Source organism: Sus scrofa, chromosome 1, assembly GCF_054392235.1.
Source record: "Sus scrofa isolate SSC_HxYL_T2T_F1_AM1 chromosome 1, Sscrofa_HxYL_maternal_Yorkshire_Landrace_v2.0, whole genome shotgun sequence".
Taxonomy (NCBI): domain Eukaryota; kingdom Metazoa; phylum Chordata; class Mammalia; order Artiodactyla; family Suidae; genus Sus; species Sus scrofa.
The window spans coordinates 281,824,486-281,842,165 of record NC_139383.1 but is presented as its reverse complement, the minus strand read 5'-3'; the positions used below and the strand labels follow the sequence as shown (position 1 = coordinate 281,842,165).

The window sequence follows — 17,680 nt, the reverse complement described above, 5'->3', positions numbered from 1 at the left end:
CCACCTACTCCCATCCCCCGTAGGAGGTTGGGCGAAGCGCGGGAGCGCGGAAGAGGGGAGATGCGGGAGGTCAGACTCCGCCCCCCGCGGCTGAGGCGGGGTCCCGGGTCCTGGCCGCCTCGGCGCCGCCGCCGCTCACGTCCCTCGCCCCGCCCCTAGCGCGCCTGTCTCCGCCCCGTCCCCGCAAGCCCCGCCCCGGCGGCGGTGCTGGTTCGGCTTCCAGCCTCCAGAAGCTGCCGCGCCGCGCCGCCTCCGCCCCGGGGCTCCGGCTTCCAGTCCGGCAGTCCGGCTCACGGGCCATGGAGCTCCGAGCAGCGGATCGGGAGCAGCCGGCCCGTCCCAAGCCGCCCTCCAGGTTCGCGCCCGGCCGGGGAGAGGGGCGGTGGAATCTGGGAGTGGGGTGGGAATCCCTCGTCCTGTCCCGCCCCAGGCCTCTCCGTTGGTGAAATAGGAACGATGCGATGGGAGTCGGGGCTCCAGGCTCCTGGTTCTCTCTGACCCAGACTCCGTGGGTGACCTTGAACCGAGGTCTCCCCGTGTCCGCCTCCTTCTCCATCTGCACGATGGCGCCTGGGTTGGCAGGGACTTCCCAAGGGTCACCGATTCTAGCTCCTTTAGGATGGGGACACTGCTTCCCCGTGTTTGGGGACTTTAAGGCATTTGATTCCCAGAAGCCATCTGCCTTGACTCTGGCCTGTACCCTCTCCTGCCTCAGTTTCTCTGGCCAGTTTCCTCAGAGGCCTGGGACCCAACTCTGAGGTTCTGGCTCTTGGCAGGTCCCCGGCTCCGGTCCCTTCCCGGCCTGATCCCTGGAGGCAGCAGCCACCAGCCTGCTGAGTAGCAGCGACAGCATGAAGCCTCCGGTAAGTGAAGGAAGGGGGAAGGCTCACAGGGGACTCAGAGGTGGCTTCTGGCACAGCAGCCTCAGAAGCCCCTCCCACCCCAGAACTGACTGTCCCTTCTGACTCCGCGGCTCAGAGGAGAAGGGCAGGCTGGCCTCAAAGTCCGTCCCTGATCAGGCAGGCTGTGTGGCCCAGGCAAGTGGCATTCTCTCTCTGATTTCAGTGCCTTGCTCCTCTTTGCTGTAAAATACAGATAATACACTGCCTCCTGTGAGTGTCCCCAAGGTCACCCAGGTGAGCATCTGCCTGGGAGGGGATATGTTGGGAAAGTTCAGTGTAGCTGCCCTTGACTTTACTCAGCAGCCCCTGGAGAAAGCCCTGGCTGTTGTGAGGAGTCAGCCACAGCTGCCTGAATCAAGGCCTCTGGGTCCCCTGTGGGCAGGGGACCAGGTGTCAGGCACAGCCTGGGGCCTCAGGGGCTGAACCCCCTTCCTCCATGCAGCTGGCCTGCAGATTTATTTTTAGAAACTGAAGTGGCTTGTGGGCAGAAAAGGGTGGGTCTCTGGCAGGAAGTGATGGGGGCTGCTTTTTTTACCTCTAATTTTCTCTCTTTTTCTTTTCTTCTTTTTTTTTTTTTTTTTGGCTTTTTAGGGCCTCACCCACGGCATATGGAAGTTCCCAGGTTAAGGGTCGTATTGGGGCTCCAGCGGCCGGCCTGTGCCACAGCCTCAGCAACTCAGATCCCAGCTGTGTCTGCGAACTCCACCACAGCTCACGGCAACGCTGGATCCTTAACCCACTAAGTGTGGCCAGGGATCGAACCCGCATCCTCATGGATACTAGCCAGAGTCATTTCCGCTCCACCACAACGGGAACTCCCTTGCCTCTAATTTTCAAAAAGCCCCAGCTGGCTGCTAGGTAGTTTCTGAGGGGTGCAGAGGGACCTGTGCCTTGGGCAGGCTGCTAGGTAGTTTCTGAGGGGTGCAGAGGGACCTGTGCCTTGGGCAGGCTGCAAGAGAATTAGAAACCAGAGACCCAGGTGGTAACCAACGTGGCCCAGCACAGTGCACCTTAGCTTCTGGTTAAGAGCACGGGCTTTGCAGCGAGATTTCAAGGCCCCACTCTGCAGCCATCTTCCCCTGAGCTTTGAGTGACACATTTCTCCCCAAACTGATTTCCTTATCTAGATGAGAAGAATAATAAGGCTCATCTCGGGCCCATGTGCTCTGAGCCTGGCAGCCCAGAGGAAGTCCTGGTTCACAGAAACTGTGGACTCTGCTGATGCGCTGGAAACTACGGAGCCAGGGTGTGCACTCCCCCTGCCCATCCCCCACAGAAGCCTCCCGGGATCCCAGGGCCCCCCATTCCCACCCCATAACCACTGTCTCCCCCAGGGTCGGCTCCTCTTCATCATCCTCTGCTCCCTGGGCTTCTCTGGCTTCTACATCCTGCTGTGCTGCTGGGCCTGCCTGCCCTTCTGCCTGGCCCTCTGCCTGGACCCCCACCTCTCCATCAACTCCAGGCCCACTGTGCCGGGGCCCCTGCACTTCAGTGGATACAGCAGTGTGCCAGATGGGAAGGTGAGTTGACGGGGCACCATGTCGGGGGCAGGCCCAGCCCAGGCTGCCAGGGTATGCCCCCCCCACCCCGGCTCTCTAGGGGGCAGTGTGAACTGAGTTCATGGCAGGCCATCCTGGACCCTGGGCTTGGCTCCTCTGCTTACCAGCTGACCAGTGGCTTCACCTCTCTGAGGCCCAAGTTCTAAGAGGAAGTTTTTTTATTTTTTTGTCTTTTTAGGGCCGCATCTGGAGGTTGGCATAGGGAGGTTCCCAGGCTAGGGGTCCCATTGGAGCTGTAGCCACTGGCTCACGCCACAGCCACAGCAACGCCAGCCAGATCCTTAACCCACTGAGTGAGGTCAGGGATCAAACTGACGTCCTCATGGATGCTAGTTAGATTCATTTCCTCTGAGCCACGATGGGAACTCCAGATTTTTTTTTTTTTTAATTCAACAAATATCACCTGGCTGCTCTCTGCTGGGTGCTGGGATAAAACAGGTGAGTCAGAGAGGGCGGCCACCTGGAACTGCCACAGATGTCATCCCAGAGGGTCATACATGCGTCCTGTGCACCTGTACATTTAACTGTCTGCCCACCATCTCTTTGTCCAGCAAGTATGTATTGGTGTTGATCCCTGCTGGGGATACCGATGGCACAGATAAAAGTCACATCAGGAGTTCCCTGGCAGCCTCGTGGTTAAAGGATCCGGATTGTTATTGCTATGGCGCAGGTTCAATCCCTAGCCCAGGAACTTCCATGTGCTGGGGGTGCAACCAAAAAAAAAAAAAAGTCAGCCTCAGTCGCAGAGCTCTCCCTGTAGGAGAGACAAGGACAGTGGAGCTCAGGGGTGACAAGATAGCTGAGCCCCCTGCCCCACGGCAGCCACTTCCACCTCCTTGCTCTGCCTGGTGAGGTTCAGGGCACTTTATACCTTGTACCCTGATTCCAGCAGCTCCATTCAAAGGCACCCTCCCCCCGCCCCGCCCAGCGCCAGTGCTGCCCAGTGCAGGAGGCTTCCAGTTCTGAGTTTGGTGGCTTCCTGAGTGTTGCTCACAGGGAGGGGCGATCCGGGACCCTGGCTTGGAGACCTGGATCAGGTCTTCATTCCTCTGAGCTTCTGTTGCTTCACCTGAAAAAGGAGGTTCCTGCTTCGGTCGGGTTGCTTCGAAGTTTCAACTCGATGATCCATGGACAGTGTGAGGGACAGGTGCTGTGTAAATCTTTGATCAAGATTTGAAAACGGCTGGGGCAGGGTGGGGACACACTTAAGTGCCACACAGGTTTGGCTAGGTGGGACAAATGGTGAGGTGGGCTGGGTGGACGCTGCCCTATTTTCCATAGTCATGGCCGGTGTTCATTTCAGACAGTCAGATCTCATGGGGACGTGGGCCCAGGGTGGCCAGATCCTCTGAGTTTGTGAAGAGAAGCAGAAAATATGTTTTGAATGTTAAAAGGGCTGATTTTTATAAATGAAGGATCAGCGAAGTATCTTGAACACCCTCTGCAGGACCAGCAGAACACCTCCCGGGGCTGGTGGTGACTTTGGATCTGAACAGACCCAGTTTGTCAGGACAGGCTCAAACGGAGGGCAGAATGAGACTGTGTTATTCTTTCTTACTGGGGCGTGGAAAATGGAGCTATGGGTTCTTTTCTGCCCCCAGCCCCCACCCACATGACCGGCTGTTTTTCTTTTTTCTTTCTTCCTTTTTAAATATTTTTTATGAACGTACAGTTGATTGACTTTTTAAAATTTTATTAAAGTAGAGCTGGAGTTCCTGTCGTGGCTCAGTGGTTAATGACTCCAACTAGGAACCATGAGGTTGTGAGTTCGATCCCTGGCCTTGCTCCGTGGGTGAAGGATCTGGTGTTGCCGTGAGCTGTGGTGTAGGTTGCAGACGCCGCTCGGATCCCGCGTTGCTGTGGCTGGCTCTGGCGTAGGCTGGTGGCTACAGCTCCGATTTGACCCCTCTCCTGGGAACCTCCATATGCCACAGAAGCAGCCCTAGAAAAGGCAAAAAGACGAAAAAAAAAAAAAAAAAAGGAAAATTGTATTGAAGTAGAGTTGATTTATGGTGTTGTGTTAATTTCTGTAGTACAGCAGAGTGATAGATATGCACATAGCCACTCTCATATAGGTTATCACAGACTATCGAGTCCATTCCCCCGTGCTAGACAGCAGGTGTCCAGGGCTATGAGTTCTTAAATCAACCTTATGTCAGACAGAAAATGTCCCTGAGCGGCTTCCGACAGTGTGTCTTTTATTGACTAGAACGAATGTTCCCATAACCTTTACAGGCGTCTGTAAACCTGTGTTCCCCCAGAAGAGCATGGAGGCCTGGGCTAAGGAGCAAGTCCTTTTTGGGGAGCCCTGACCCCCAGTGAATGTTTGCAGGCTTGTTGGCTTTGGGGGGGATAACAAGGTAGGGGTTGGGCCCTTATCGTGCCCTTGGTCTGTGCTGATCACTCTCCAGGCACTTTTATTTTTTTTTATTTTTGGCTGTGCCCACAGCAAGCAGGAGTTCTCCGGCCAGGGGTTGATCCGACTGCAGCGACCCAAGCCAGAGCAGCAACAATACCAGGCCATTAACCTACTGAGCCACCAGGGAACTCCTCCAGGCACTTTTAATTGAATCCTTACAACCTGGTTAAGGAGATGCTATTTTCTTTCTTTCTTTCTTTCTTTCTTTCTTTCTTTCTTTCTTTCTTTCTTTCTTTCTTTCTTTCTTTCTTTCTCTTTCTTTCTTCCTTCCTTCCTTCCTTCCTTCCTTTCTTTCTTTCTTTCTTTCTTTTTTGGTCTTTTTATCTTTTTAAGGCCATACTTTCGACATATAGAAGTTCCCAGGCTAGGGGTCAAATTGGAGCTGCAGCTGCTGGCCTATACCACAGCCATAGCAATGCCAGATCTGAGCCGCATCTTGGACCTACACCACTGCTCATAGTAACGCTGGTTCCTTTTTTTTTTTTTTTTTTTTTGTCTTTCTGCCTTTTCTAGGGCCACACCCGTGGCATATGGAAGTTCCCAGGCCAGGGGTCCAATCGGAGCTGTAGCTGCCGGCCTATGCCATGGCCACATCAACGCAGGATCCAAGCCACGTCTGTGACCTACACCACAGCTCATGGAAATGCCGAACCCTTAACCCACTGAGCGAGGCCAGGGATTGAACTTATATCCTCATGGGTACTAGCTGGGTTTGTTTCCGCTGAGCCATGACGGGAACTCCATAGATGCTATTTTCATCCCCATTTTACAGATGAGGTAATTGAGGCTCAGAGAGGCAAAAGTGATTTGCCTAACCCCACACCGCTAGGAAGGAGCAGAGCCAGGACTCAGGCTCAGAGTTAGAGGCTCCCAAAACTGTCGTGGGCCCTAAAGACTACTTTTACTTATAAACTGGGATGGTGTGAGCAGAACCCAGGCAGAAGAGAGAGTGACCGAAGGGTGGTTCTGAAGAGCTGAGGTTCATATTTACCCAACAAACACATACATGACACCCAGTCTGTGCCAAACACCACTCTAATTGCTTTCTAAATATTTGCTTCAGTAACCCTAATACGGAACCTTGATGTGGGGCCTGTTAGGGCCTCAGCAATAGAGACCAGGCCAAGAATATGGCAGATGGGGAAGCAGGGGGCTTTGAACACACAACCTTAGCTCTGCCACTTGTTATTGGTACGACCTTGGGAAAGTCATTCCATCTGCTCAGCCTCGGTTCCCTCATCTGCAACATGTGTTGATAAAGGCTCAGAGCTGGAGTTCCCATCGTGGCTCAGTGGCTAACGAATCCGACTGGGAACCATGAGGTTGCGGGTTCGATCCCTGGCCTTGCTCAGTGGGTTATGGATCTGGTGTTGCCCTGAGCTGTGGTGTAGGTTGCAGACACGGCTGGGATCCGTGTTGCTGTGCTGCAGCTCCAATTAGACCCCTAGCCTGGGAACCTCCATATACTGCGGGAGTGGCCCTAGAAACGACAAAAAGCCAAAAACAAAACAAAACAAAAAGACTGGGAGCTGATACAGGTGTTAGGTGTGGTTGGGGGGCTCCGAGTTCCTGGGTCGGGGCGGGGGGTGGAAGCTGTGCGCCCAGGCGTGACTTTCTTTTTCTTTCTCTCCTCTTCCCCCTGCAGCCGCTGGTCCGAGAGCCCTGCCGCAGCTGTGCCGTGGTGTCCAGCTCGGGCCAGATGCTGGGCTCGGGCCTGGGCGCCGAGATCGACGGTGCTGAGTGCGTGCTGCGCATGAACCAGGCGCCCACCGTGGGCTTCGAGGCGGACGTGGGTCGGCGCAGCACCCTGCGGGTCATCTCCCACACGAGCGTGCCACTGCTGCTGCGCAACTACTCCCACTACTTCCAGCAGGCCCGCGACACGCTCTACGTGGTGTGGGGGCAGGGCAGGCACATGGACCGCGAGCTGGGCGGCCGCACCTACCGCGCCCTGCTGCAGCTCACCAGGATGTACCCAGGCCTGCAGGTGTACACCTTCACCGAGCGCATGATGGCCTACTGCGACCAGGTCTTCCAGGACGAGACGGGCAAGAACCGGTGAGCTGGGGGCCTGCCGGCTGGGGTCTCCCTGCTGGGTGGGGGTGGCGGGGGGCTGCTTTCTGGAGGAGCCTCTTGTCCATCACGGGTCTGCGCTGTCAGGCTCTCGGGGGTCAGCAGGGACAGAGGCAGACGTGGTCCTGTTCTCTGATGGGGGTCAGGAATCAGAGGGCCTGTCCTTCACTGAATTATTATACGGATCAAGAATTCCAGGAGTTCCCCTTGTGGCTCAGCAGGTGAAGAACCCAATATAGTGTCCGTGAGGAGGCGGGTTCGATCCCTGGCCTCGCTCAGTGGGTTAAGGGTCTGGTGTTCCCGCAAGCTGTGATGTAGGCTGGCAGCTGCAGCTCCAATTCGACCCCTAGCCTAGAAACTTCCCTATGCCGCAGGTGTGGCCATTAAAAAAAAAAAAAAAAAAAAAAATCCAAATGGTGGAATTCCCTTGTGGTGCAGTGGGTTAAGGATCTGGCATTGTCACTGCAGTGGCTTGGGTTACTGCTGGGGTGGGGGTTCGATCCCGGGTGGGGGTTCGATCCCTAGCCCGGGAACTTCCACATGCCACAGATGTGGCCAAAAAAAAAAAAAAAATGCTGTGAGGTAGTGTCAGGGAGCTCTTCCCTCTGGAGGGGGTGCTCTGACACCTGAAATGGTCTCTGAAGTTCCTTCCAGATATGACAGTAACAGTTAAAGCTCTAACAGTTCGTGCACCTGGCACTGGGTTAAGCACGCTGCATTCAAGCTCTTATGTAAGATCTCATATTCTCCCATACCCCAAAGAGCCCTCTGCCTCCTCCTCTGCACACTGGCTCCCCCCCCTCCCCCGCCCCACACGGAGAATGAAGCTCAGGAAGTACTCTAGTTCTTTAGCCAAACACCTGGGCTTTTTCCTTGAGTCCTCTTGTTTCATCACCTGCCATGTACAATGGCCTCTTGAATCTCCTTCCATGCCCACGGGTGCCACCTTGGCCTCGGCTGCCATCCTCCCTTGCTCTTGAAGCACCTCCTAGGGTCTGAGCTCCAACTGCCCCAGTGAATTCATCGCATCCGTCCCCTACCCTGACCCTACGGCAGCTCTGCGCCTGCCTCACACGGAGAATGAAGCCCAGACTCCCCCCACCCCCCCAAGCCCCGCGTGATCTGCCCCATCCCCCCCACCCCCGCTGGCTTCTGTGACCTCATCTTCCTTCGTTTCCCTGCTCCAGCCACTCTGGATGTCTGGTCCTCCTCCGATGACATCCGCACGGCCCTGCACGAGCCGTTTCTTCCCCCAGATCCTCCCACGAATGACGTCTTACATTCGAATGTGGAGGACGGGTCACCTCGACCGCCCCATCAGAGGAGCACCCCGCTCCCAACATCCGTCATCCTATTTTTGTGTTTCCCGGTCTTCCCAGCAGGGCTCCCCGAGCCACTCCCTCTGTTGAGCCATGTTCGCGCTGGTCAGGGCAGGTGTGTCCAGTTTGAATGAATGAACCACCCCCAGCCCCTGGCAGAGGTGGAAGGGAGCTGCCCTCGGCTGGGAGAGGAACCAGCGCTGCTGTGTGGAGAGAGTTGAGGCCTGGGGTGGATGCAGGGTCCCTTTGCTCTGAGTTGGGTGTTGGGCTTTGGGGCAGAGCTGGGCAGACCGTGTGCCTGGTCCATAACCACCCATAATTATCCCCACTTTGCAGATGGGTCCCTGAGGCTCGGGGAGGTTCATGAGCCAACCTGATGCCCAGGGCGGATTCAGGGTTCAAATCGAAGAACCGTTTGACTCCACACAACCCTCTTCCCCAGTCTCAGCAACTGTCCTCTGCTGCCTCCTGCCATCTCCCCGAGCTTGGTCCCTCAGATGAGGAGAGGGTGTGATCAGAGTCACCGCGCCACCCCTGGGGGTGGGGTTGCCCACGTCCTGCGTGGGACGTGGGCAGCAGTTGAACAGACCAGATGCGCACCCCGCCTCTCCCTCTTGTCCACTCATGGCCTTGGGTTGCATCTGTCCCTTCCCCAGCCTCCCCCCCGCGTCCGAGCCCCGCTGTGGGGGTCAAGGTGAGAGGCTCTTGGCAGGGAGGGTAACCCCTGCTGTGCCCTGAGAGAGCTGAGCAGGGCTGCCATGCAGCGCCTTGTTCCACGGGGAGCTGGGGACGCGGCCGGGCTGACTCTGCTTCCCTCTCTCTGCCAGGAGGCAGTCAGGCTCGTTTCTCAGCACCGGCTGGTTCACCATGATTCTCGCCCTGGAGCTGTGCCAGGAGATCGTGGTCTATGGAATGGTTAGCGACAGTTACTGCAGGTCAGGCCAGCCGGGCGAGGACACCGCGGGCCCTGTCCACGCGGGAGGGTGTGTGGGCTTCCCAGTGGGTGGCCGAGGCACAGACACCCCTCGGGCCTGGTGCCCGGTGGGAAGGAGCCCAGCCTTTGGAGCAGGGCTGGCTCCCAACGTCCCCTCTGCCCGCTTGGCCTTTGGCCCGGCTGCCACCACCCAGTGCCTCCGTTTCCTCATGTCAAAGAGGGAAAATCATCGTCCTTTCCTCAGAAGGTTGTGGAAAGTTTAGAGAGGGAACCGGCTGCCAGAAGGCCAACCGTCTTTACCGCAACGCCGGGGCTCCTCTCCCGACCACAATCCCATAACCAATGATGCAGTCCTTGTCAGCTTGGCCCTGTGATATTATGACCGTTCAACATGGTCCAAGTTTAGAAAGGGCCCCATGTCTGCATCCTCTGTCCTCTTTGGCACGTCTTTACTGGGCACGTGGGCGACATGGCAGTAGCCTGTGTGCCCTCTGCCGTGGCACCTGGCCAGGCTGCCCGTGTACACGGGGCCAGGGTGTAGGTAGATGCTTGGGGCTGGCCGCTTCCAGCCATGGGGAACAAGGAGTCCCTCACTGTGACCTCAGCACCGGGCATTTTGTGTTTTTTGACCCGTGGTCTCAGCCGAGAAGATACTCACCATCCGGGTTTATTGATGGATCATTGAGGCCCATGGAGGGTGTCTTTGGGCTGGAGTCAACCAGCTGGCAAGAGGCAGAGCCAGGGCTCGAACCCTGGCCTCTGGGATCCCCGGGGGCTGCCCTGTCCCTCCCGTATCCGTCCGGGTCTCCCTTGGGTCCAGGTGTGGGGCTCTGTGGCCCGTAGCACCTGCTGAGGGGTGTCGTGGTGGGTGGCAGGGTCTGGCGGGAGGCGGGCGAGTTCTGGTGCCTCACGCCTGGCCCTGGTCCTTTGCCTGCAGGGAGAAGAGTCACCCCTCGGTGCCTTATCACTACTTCGAGAAGGGCCGGCTGGACGAGTGCCAGATGTACCTGGCGCACGAGCGGGCGCCCCGCAGTGCTCACCGCTTCATCACTGAGAAGGCCGTGTTCTCCCGCTGGGCTAAGAAGAGGCCTATCGTGTTTGCTCACCCCTCCTGGAAGACCCAGTAGCCTCACGGCCCAGCTGGCCGCGGCGCCTCTCCAGGCCAGCCACACTCCACCAGAATCATTTAATTTATGGATCCTGCCTCCTGCCCCAGGCCGGGCGGACCTAAGCTCCCTTCCTGCTCTGGCCTGGGGACACCTGGGGCCATCTCAGGCCTCTAGACTTAGAGGAGAGGACAGGGGGGGCCATGGCAACCTTTGCACTCTCCTCCCTACCCCCTGCCCCTCGAGTAATCCGAATCTTCTTTCGGGGTTCGTCCCACCTCTGAGTCTGTCCAGTGGCCTTTGCCCCCACTGCCCCTGGGAGGGGGGGACTGGTGGCACCCCCACACACCAGCACGACCCTGACCATGCACCAGCCCCGGGCCTTGTCTCCACACTCCCTCCCGATCTGCCTTTGGTGCCACATGTCTCAAGCTGGTCGCCCTGGTCCGGGCAGCCCAGAGCTTGGGGTTCCCTGAACTGTGACTCCTCTGGAGTGTACGGGTAAACGTTTTCTGAAAGCCTCTCTAGGGTGCTGTCATGTGTCCGGGTGGGGATCGGGGCTCCTCTCCCTGCCACGGTCCCGTAACTGGTTGCCTTGAGGGCAGACTGCAGCCAGCTGAGCTTCTGGCCTTTTCATCTGCCCAGGAGCCTACCCACTTTCCCCACCCAATCAGGGAGTCCGGCTCCATGGCTGTGCTTGGCCCCCGGAAACGCCCCAGCTCAGAGACTTCCATGGGACCCCCCCACCCTCCCAACGCTTCACTGTGTGGGAGGAGAGTTTAGGGCCTGGAAGGAAACAACTCAGGGTGGGAGGAAATTCTTTCACCTCGTGTTGCCTTCCTGGTCCTGGGTCAAATTCCAAGGGCCTTGTGAGTTAAATTCCCTATGAATTCAGGAGTTGGTTACACTGCTAGGAAGGCAGACGGCAGGCCCAGGGCTCTCTTCTGAGTTTTGGTTTGCTCGGTTGGAAAAGGGAAAACAGAGCTCCCAGCCACCTGATGGGGTGGGGAGGTTAGTGCTAGCCCGTTTTACAGATGAGGTGATGCCACTGGGCTGAGCCAGGATGCCATCGCAGGTCTGAGAGCTGAGCCTGAGTCTGGGCCCTGCACAGGGCAGGGTGGGGGGTGGAGGGAGGTGCTGGGAAGGGCCCACAGTTGGGGGGGTTGCTTTACCACCCCTCCTCCCTTCTCCCTCCTCCCTCCCTCTCCTGGAGACAGGGGACTAATGGAGGGCCAGGGTGCCAGGATGGAGCCCTAGGATTCCAGCCTCCAGCTTCGGGGCTCAGCTGCTTCATTGGCGTGTGATCTGTGCAGTGCCTGGTCCCCACACTTAACGTTCTGCTGTCGCCACTTAAAATTCTTCATATATATGTATATATTTTTAACAAGGGGCCACGCCTTTTCGTTCTGCACTGGACCTCATAAATCATGTAGCCATTTGTGCCTGGGAGTCTGGGTGACCCAGGATGCACCCCTTCCTTCCCGCAGCCTTCTCGGGAGAGGCTGGAGACCTGGCATCTGCCCACAGGCCTGCCTTTTGTGCCCTGCCTCCTCCTCCCCAGTGCCGGGTGGGCCCAGAGGCCTCTGCGGGCGTGGGAGGAGAGCCCTGAGCTGGGGGAAGCTGGGAGCCTACCGCGGGAGGGAGCAGGCTGGCAGCCAAGCCACAGCTGCCAGCCTGGCAGTGGTGAGTGTGGTGGTGAGTGTCTCTGAACAGGTGTTGGGCAGAGGCAAGGATGGGGTGCAACCTGGCAGGCGGGGAAGGGGGGCTGTTGGTGGGGGAACTTCCGGTCTCAGGGCTGGGGAGTCAGACCTGCCTCATTCTGGCTCCACTTCCCGCTGTGGGACCTTGGCCGATTAGTGCCTCCCTCCAGGCCTCAGTTTCCTCATCTGTCAAAGGTACTAAAAGGGAGTTCCCCTTGTGGCTAAAATGGTAATGAGCTCAACTAACATTCATGAGGATGTGAGTTCGATCCCTGGCCCTGCTTAGTGGGTTAAGGATCCGGCGTTGCCCGCGAGCTGTGGTGTAGGTCGCAGATGCGGCTTGGATCTGGCGTTGCTGTGGCTGTGGCGTAGACCAACAGCTGGAGCTCCAGTTGGACCCCAACCCTGCGAACTTCCTTACGCCAAGGGGGCATTAAAAAAAGAAAAAAAGTACTAAAGGAGTTCCTGATTCACGGGATTGTGTGAATTAAAGTGATAACACTGTAGAGTGCCTATCCCCAAGGCTGGCACTTGATGTGTGGCAGCCATCATTTTCTTTCTTTTCTTTTTTTTTTTGCTTTTTTAGGCTCACGCCTGCAGCATGTGGAAGTTCCCAGGCTAGGGGTCCAATTGGAGCTGCAGCTGCCGGCCAACACCACAGCCACAGCAACACTGGATCTTTGAACCCACTGAACGAGGCCAGGGGTCGGATTCTTACCCACTGAGCCATCACGGGAACTCCCCAGGCACCATTTTCAATGGGGTGACCCTTGCTCTCCTGGCCCTGCTCTCCGTGGTGGTGACAGACAGGTGGGCAGAAAGGTTCCCAACCTCTTTCAGCTGGCTCTGCTCACAGCGTTATGCTCAGGTCCGGGGTCTCCAAGGCCCAGGGTCTACTGGTTTTGCTGGGACTCCAAGTCCACCCCCTCCCAGGAACTTCCTTCTCCTCCTCCTGCTCTGTTTCCCCGGAGATGCTGGCCCAGCCCTTGGGCCCAGTGCACAGAGGTACCTCTGTCTCGGCCCTGCCCTTGGTTGGGTAGTGTTTATTGCTGGGTTGGCCCAAATATTGGCTTTCTGGACTGGTGATCTGGCACAAGCCTTCTGCCAGCCACTTCCTCCAGGCCGATGAAGATGACTGGTGACGGGTTCTGGGTCTGCTGACAGCTCTCTGGACCCTCTTCTCTGCCCCTGCAGTTCCCGAAGTTTCCAGGAGGTGAGTTGGGGAACAGGAGCCTCCTCCCAGCTCTGAGGAGTTGGAGGGGGGACAGCTTGGTGTGGGCCCCTCTCCGGGCCTCTTTTCCTGTTGTACCCTGGCTCCTTTGCCTCCTCAGCAGGCCTGCTGGGGGCCCATGTATTCCTCCTGAGAACAGAGGGGAAGGCAGTTGAGCCTCATGGCCTGGAGCTATCTTAAGAGGGCTCTCCTCAGAAAGAACTCGGGGATAGGCCAGGAGCTCACACTCAAACTTCATCTAATCAGGCAACGAAAGGAACCTTGGTTCTTCCAGGCACTGTTGGGCCCCCATGCCCAGTGCCACCTGGGCCAGCCTGACTGTTCCAGCCTCCTTCTCTGAAGAAGCAGGAACTTCCTGGTCCCAGACCAACTGCCCACATGCCCAGTGCCACCTGGGCCAGCCTGACCGTTCCAACTTCCTTCTCTGAAGAAGCAGGAACTTCCTGGTCCCAGGCCCACTGCCCAGAGGCCCCTGAGGGCTTTTTCCAGTCTCCTGTGGCATCAAAAATCCCACCAGGGCAAAGATTGCCAAGGGGTGGTGTGGGGGTGTCACACCTAGGACCGCCACTCTGGGGCAGGTAGAGCTGCAGCCGAGGCCACCCCCCAGACCATAGGGGAGCGACTCCCGGAAGGACCCGCCACCAGCTCCGGGCAGGGTCGGGATTGGCACAACCTCCCATTCGTGAAGGTCCCGACATGCATATGGGGGCATGCCTGGGGCTTTCGGGGGCCAGAAAGGCTTGTGGTTATTCCGCAGACAGGCCCTGGTGGGGGGGGGAAGGTCCCTGTGTCTTCTCTGTGCCTCACTTTCGCTTTCTGGAAAGCAGGAGTAACGGCCATGCCACGTCACAGGTTATTTTAAGGATTCAATGAGGTGTGTTTGCAAAGTGCTTATTAGTGCAGAAGGCACCCAACACAGGAGCTGTGGGTTTTCTTATCCTCGTTATTATTATCAAAGTGCCTGTTATTGTTTGGGGGGCCCAGGAAAGGGAAGCCAGTCCCAGAGCAGAATCTTCTGGAGTAAGCCTGGGCCCAGAGACAGGCCAGGCCTGACAGGGGAGCTCCGGGTTCCGGGTCTAGATTTGATCCAGGACCTGGGTTGTCCCACCCTTTTATTTCCAGAGTCTGGGTCATTGGCCTGGGGCTGGGAGAAGGGCTAGGGACCCAATGCCTCTCACCTGCCTGTGACCAAGCAACGGGCTTCCCTTCTCTGAGCCCCCAGCAGTCAGGTTCATCAGGCTTCCCACACGACTGCCCTGTCCCCTGCTCTGTGGTTTTCTGTCCTGTGGCCTTAGGCACTTAGGAGGGCCCGGGTGTGGAGGGCGGCGCTGAGGCTCAGGAAGAGGGTGGAGGTGGACACCAGAGGGACAGGAAGCCTCGCAGGCACCAATGGCCATCTGCACACCACCCCTCTCCACTGCCTCTGTGACCTGGAAGCTGGACTTTGTGGCTCATGTCTTTGTTTTTCTTCTTCTTTTTTTTTTTTTTTTTTTGCTTTTTAAGGCCACACCTGCAGCATATGGAAGTTCCCAGCTACAGCTGCCAGCCTAGGCCACAGTCACAGCAACGATCAGAGCCACATCATAGCTCACAGCAGTGCCAGATCCTTCAACCACTGAGAGAATCCTGGGATCGAACCTGTATCCTCATAGACACTAGTCAGGCTCCTTACTGCTGAGCCACAATGGGAACTTCTGACCTTGGTTTTAATTAAAAGCAAAGTGGTATAAACTTACCAGATTAGTCCACTGCAGACCACCTGGAAGTTTATAAAGCGAAAACAGCACCCACCCCCACCCCCATCCACTTTCCAGGGGAAACTGCTACCTGTAGCCCTGCATGGCTTCTTCCAGAAGCCTTTTGCGTGCATTTACGAACATATATGCATAGATAGTGCACAAAAAAAGGAATCACGCTGAGGGGAGTTTCCACTGTGGTGCAGCGGAAACAGTCCAACCAGTATCCATGAGGATGCGGGTTTGATCCCTGGCCTCACTCGGTGGGTCGGGGAATCTGGCGTTGCCATGAGCTGTGGAGTAGGTCGCAGATGTGGCTCAGATCCCACATTGCTGTGGCTGTGGCAGAAGCCAGTGGCTACAGCTCTGATTCAACACCTAGCCTGATTCACAGTTCCTAGCCTGGGAACTTCCATATGCCATAGGTCTTGCCCTAAAAAGCAAAAAAAAAAGAAGAAAAAGAAAAAGGAATCGTGCTATATGTGCAGTTCATTTTTTATAAATTAAAAATAAGTTTTTAAATATAAAAACATGGTGTGACCATTATCTTAAAAATTTTGGAAAATACAGCTAAGCCCAAAGAAAACAGCCACCCACAATCTTATCATTCCGGAAATAACTGCTATTTGACACTTTACTTATAATAGGCAAAAGTAGCTTTTTATTTTCATTTGGTTTATCTTCTACTTCTTCCTTTTTTTTTTTTGTTTTTTTAATGTCTGCACCTACCACATAAGGAAGTTCCCAGGGCCAGGATGGGATCATTTAACCTGCTGCACAGGGCTGGGGATAGAACCCGCATCTCCCCAACAACCCAAGCCACTGCTGTCAGATTCTTTTTTTTTTTTTTCTTTTTATCTTTTTAGAGCCGGCATATGGAAGTTTCCAGGCTAGGGGTCGAATCGTTGCTGTAGCTACCGGCCATAGCCACAGCCACAGCCACGCCAGATTCAAGCCGAGTCTTCGACCTACACCACAGCTCACAGCAACGATGGATCCTTAACCCACTGAAAGAAGCCAGGGATCGAACCCGAGTCCCCATGGATACTAATCGTGTTGGTTACCACTGAGCCACAAGACAGGAACTCCCCATCTTCTTCCTTCTTTTTTTCACCTTTTTAAATAGTGTGATGCACCCTAAAGAGGGCACGCACTATACTTGTAAATTATACTACTAAACTTGTAAATAAAATGATATAATGAACCGCTTGAACCTACGTCTCAAAGACCAGAGTCTTACTATAAATTGCACTCCTTTTATTCTTTCTTTGCATCCCTGCCTCCCTGCAGAGATTACCGAGTTGCCCACGTTTTTGACTTTTGCTTTTAAAACTTCAATCCTCTGATAGGCAAGACTATCTCCTGTCTCTGGCTACGAGAGGTGGCCTATTGCCTAGCCTATGGTTAAACAGTGTATTGAGTAGTTACATTGTTTTTCCAGAACTTGTCCCTTTCACTTCTTGTGTCTGTAAGATTTAGCCATGTCACTTCCCCTGCTATAGGATATTATTTCACCCTGTGACTGTGTCCTAATGTTAAAAAAAATTCCATTCTCCTTCATAGATGTATGAACTATTTCCAGTTTTATATTCCTTTTTTTTTTTTTTTTTGTCTTTTTTGAGGGCCGCACCTGTGGCTTATGGAGGTTGTCAGGCTAGGGGTTTAATTGGAGCTGTAGCCGCAGGCCTATGCCAGAGCCCCAGCAACTTGGGATCCAAGCTGTGTCTGCAACCTACACCACAGCTCACGGCAATGCCGGATCCTTAACCCACTGAGTGAGGCAGGCCAGGGATCAAACCTGCAACCTCATGGTTCCTAGTTGGATTTGTTTCTGCTGCGCCACAATGGGAACTCCTCCAGTTTTATATTCTTTCGAGCAATGCTGCTATGAACTCTGTTGCATACATTTGCAAGAATTTCTCCAGGGTATACACCCAGGAGCAGAATACAAAATTTTCCAACTTTGTTTTCCAAAGTGATTATAGAGACGCGTTTTTTATTTTCATTTTTTGCTTTTTAGGGTCACACTCACGGCATATGGAAGTTCCCAGGCTAGGGGTCCAATCGGAGCTACAGCTGCCGGCCTACCCCAGAGCCACAGCAACGCCAGATCTGAACCACATCTGCGACCTCCACCACAATTCACAGAAATGCTGATCCTTAACGCATGAGCGAGGCTAGGGATCGAACTGGCATCCTCATGGTTCCTAGTCAGATTCGTTTCCTCTGCGCCAAGATGGGAACTCCTAGAAATGCATTTTTTTAGACTTGCTTTCTTCACTTACACATCCTGGACAAATCTTCCAGTGCGTGCCTATTGAACTGAATCTTACATTTCAGCAGGGCAGGGTAACCAGGCGTCCAGCGTAGCTACTTATTTTCCACTATGACATAAAATGATGTGATGAAAATCCAGATAATTATAAGAATGCAACAGTTTAAGTCCTAACCACAGCCGGTGAGGTGGTTCTCCCGATTTTCCGAAGCCCCGGGAAGCGTAACATGCCAAGGCTGCAGAGCTAGTAGATGGCAGAGCTGAACTTGAACCCAAGAGTGGACCCCTGAGTTTACCCAGGGTGACTGCTGGGTGTCGGGCACTGGAGGCCCCCGGGTAGGGACGCCCCTGAAACTCTGCTGATTCCAAGCGTCCTTACGCTCTGGGACTCAGTTTCTCCATCCCAGTCGTGGTGCCAGTAAACAG

The 17,680-nt window shown here is 55.4% G+C and overlaps 2 protein-coding genes across 4 annotated transcripts in view; one reads left to right on the top strand and one right to left on the bottom strand.

Moving 5' to 3' along the window:
* The window catches only part of STXBP1 (syntaxin binding protein 1), a 775,650-nt gene that overhangs the window by 488,903 nt on the left and 269,067 nt on the right, over positions 1-17,680 (bottom strand). The window lies entirely within an intron of this gene.
* On the top strand, positions 187-10,833 carry ST6GALNAC4 (ST6 N-acetylgalactosaminide alpha-2,6-sialyltransferase 4). 3 transcript variants are annotated; one of them, NM_213784.1, is given in 6 exon segments: positions 187-355; positions 777-863; positions 2,237-2,422; positions 6,526-6,938; positions 9,100-9,207; positions 10,144-10,766. In NM_213784.1, coding segments are annotated over 5 exon segments (909 nt in total). In that variant the 5' UTR covers positions 187-355; positions 777-851; the 3' UTR covers positions 10,334-10,766.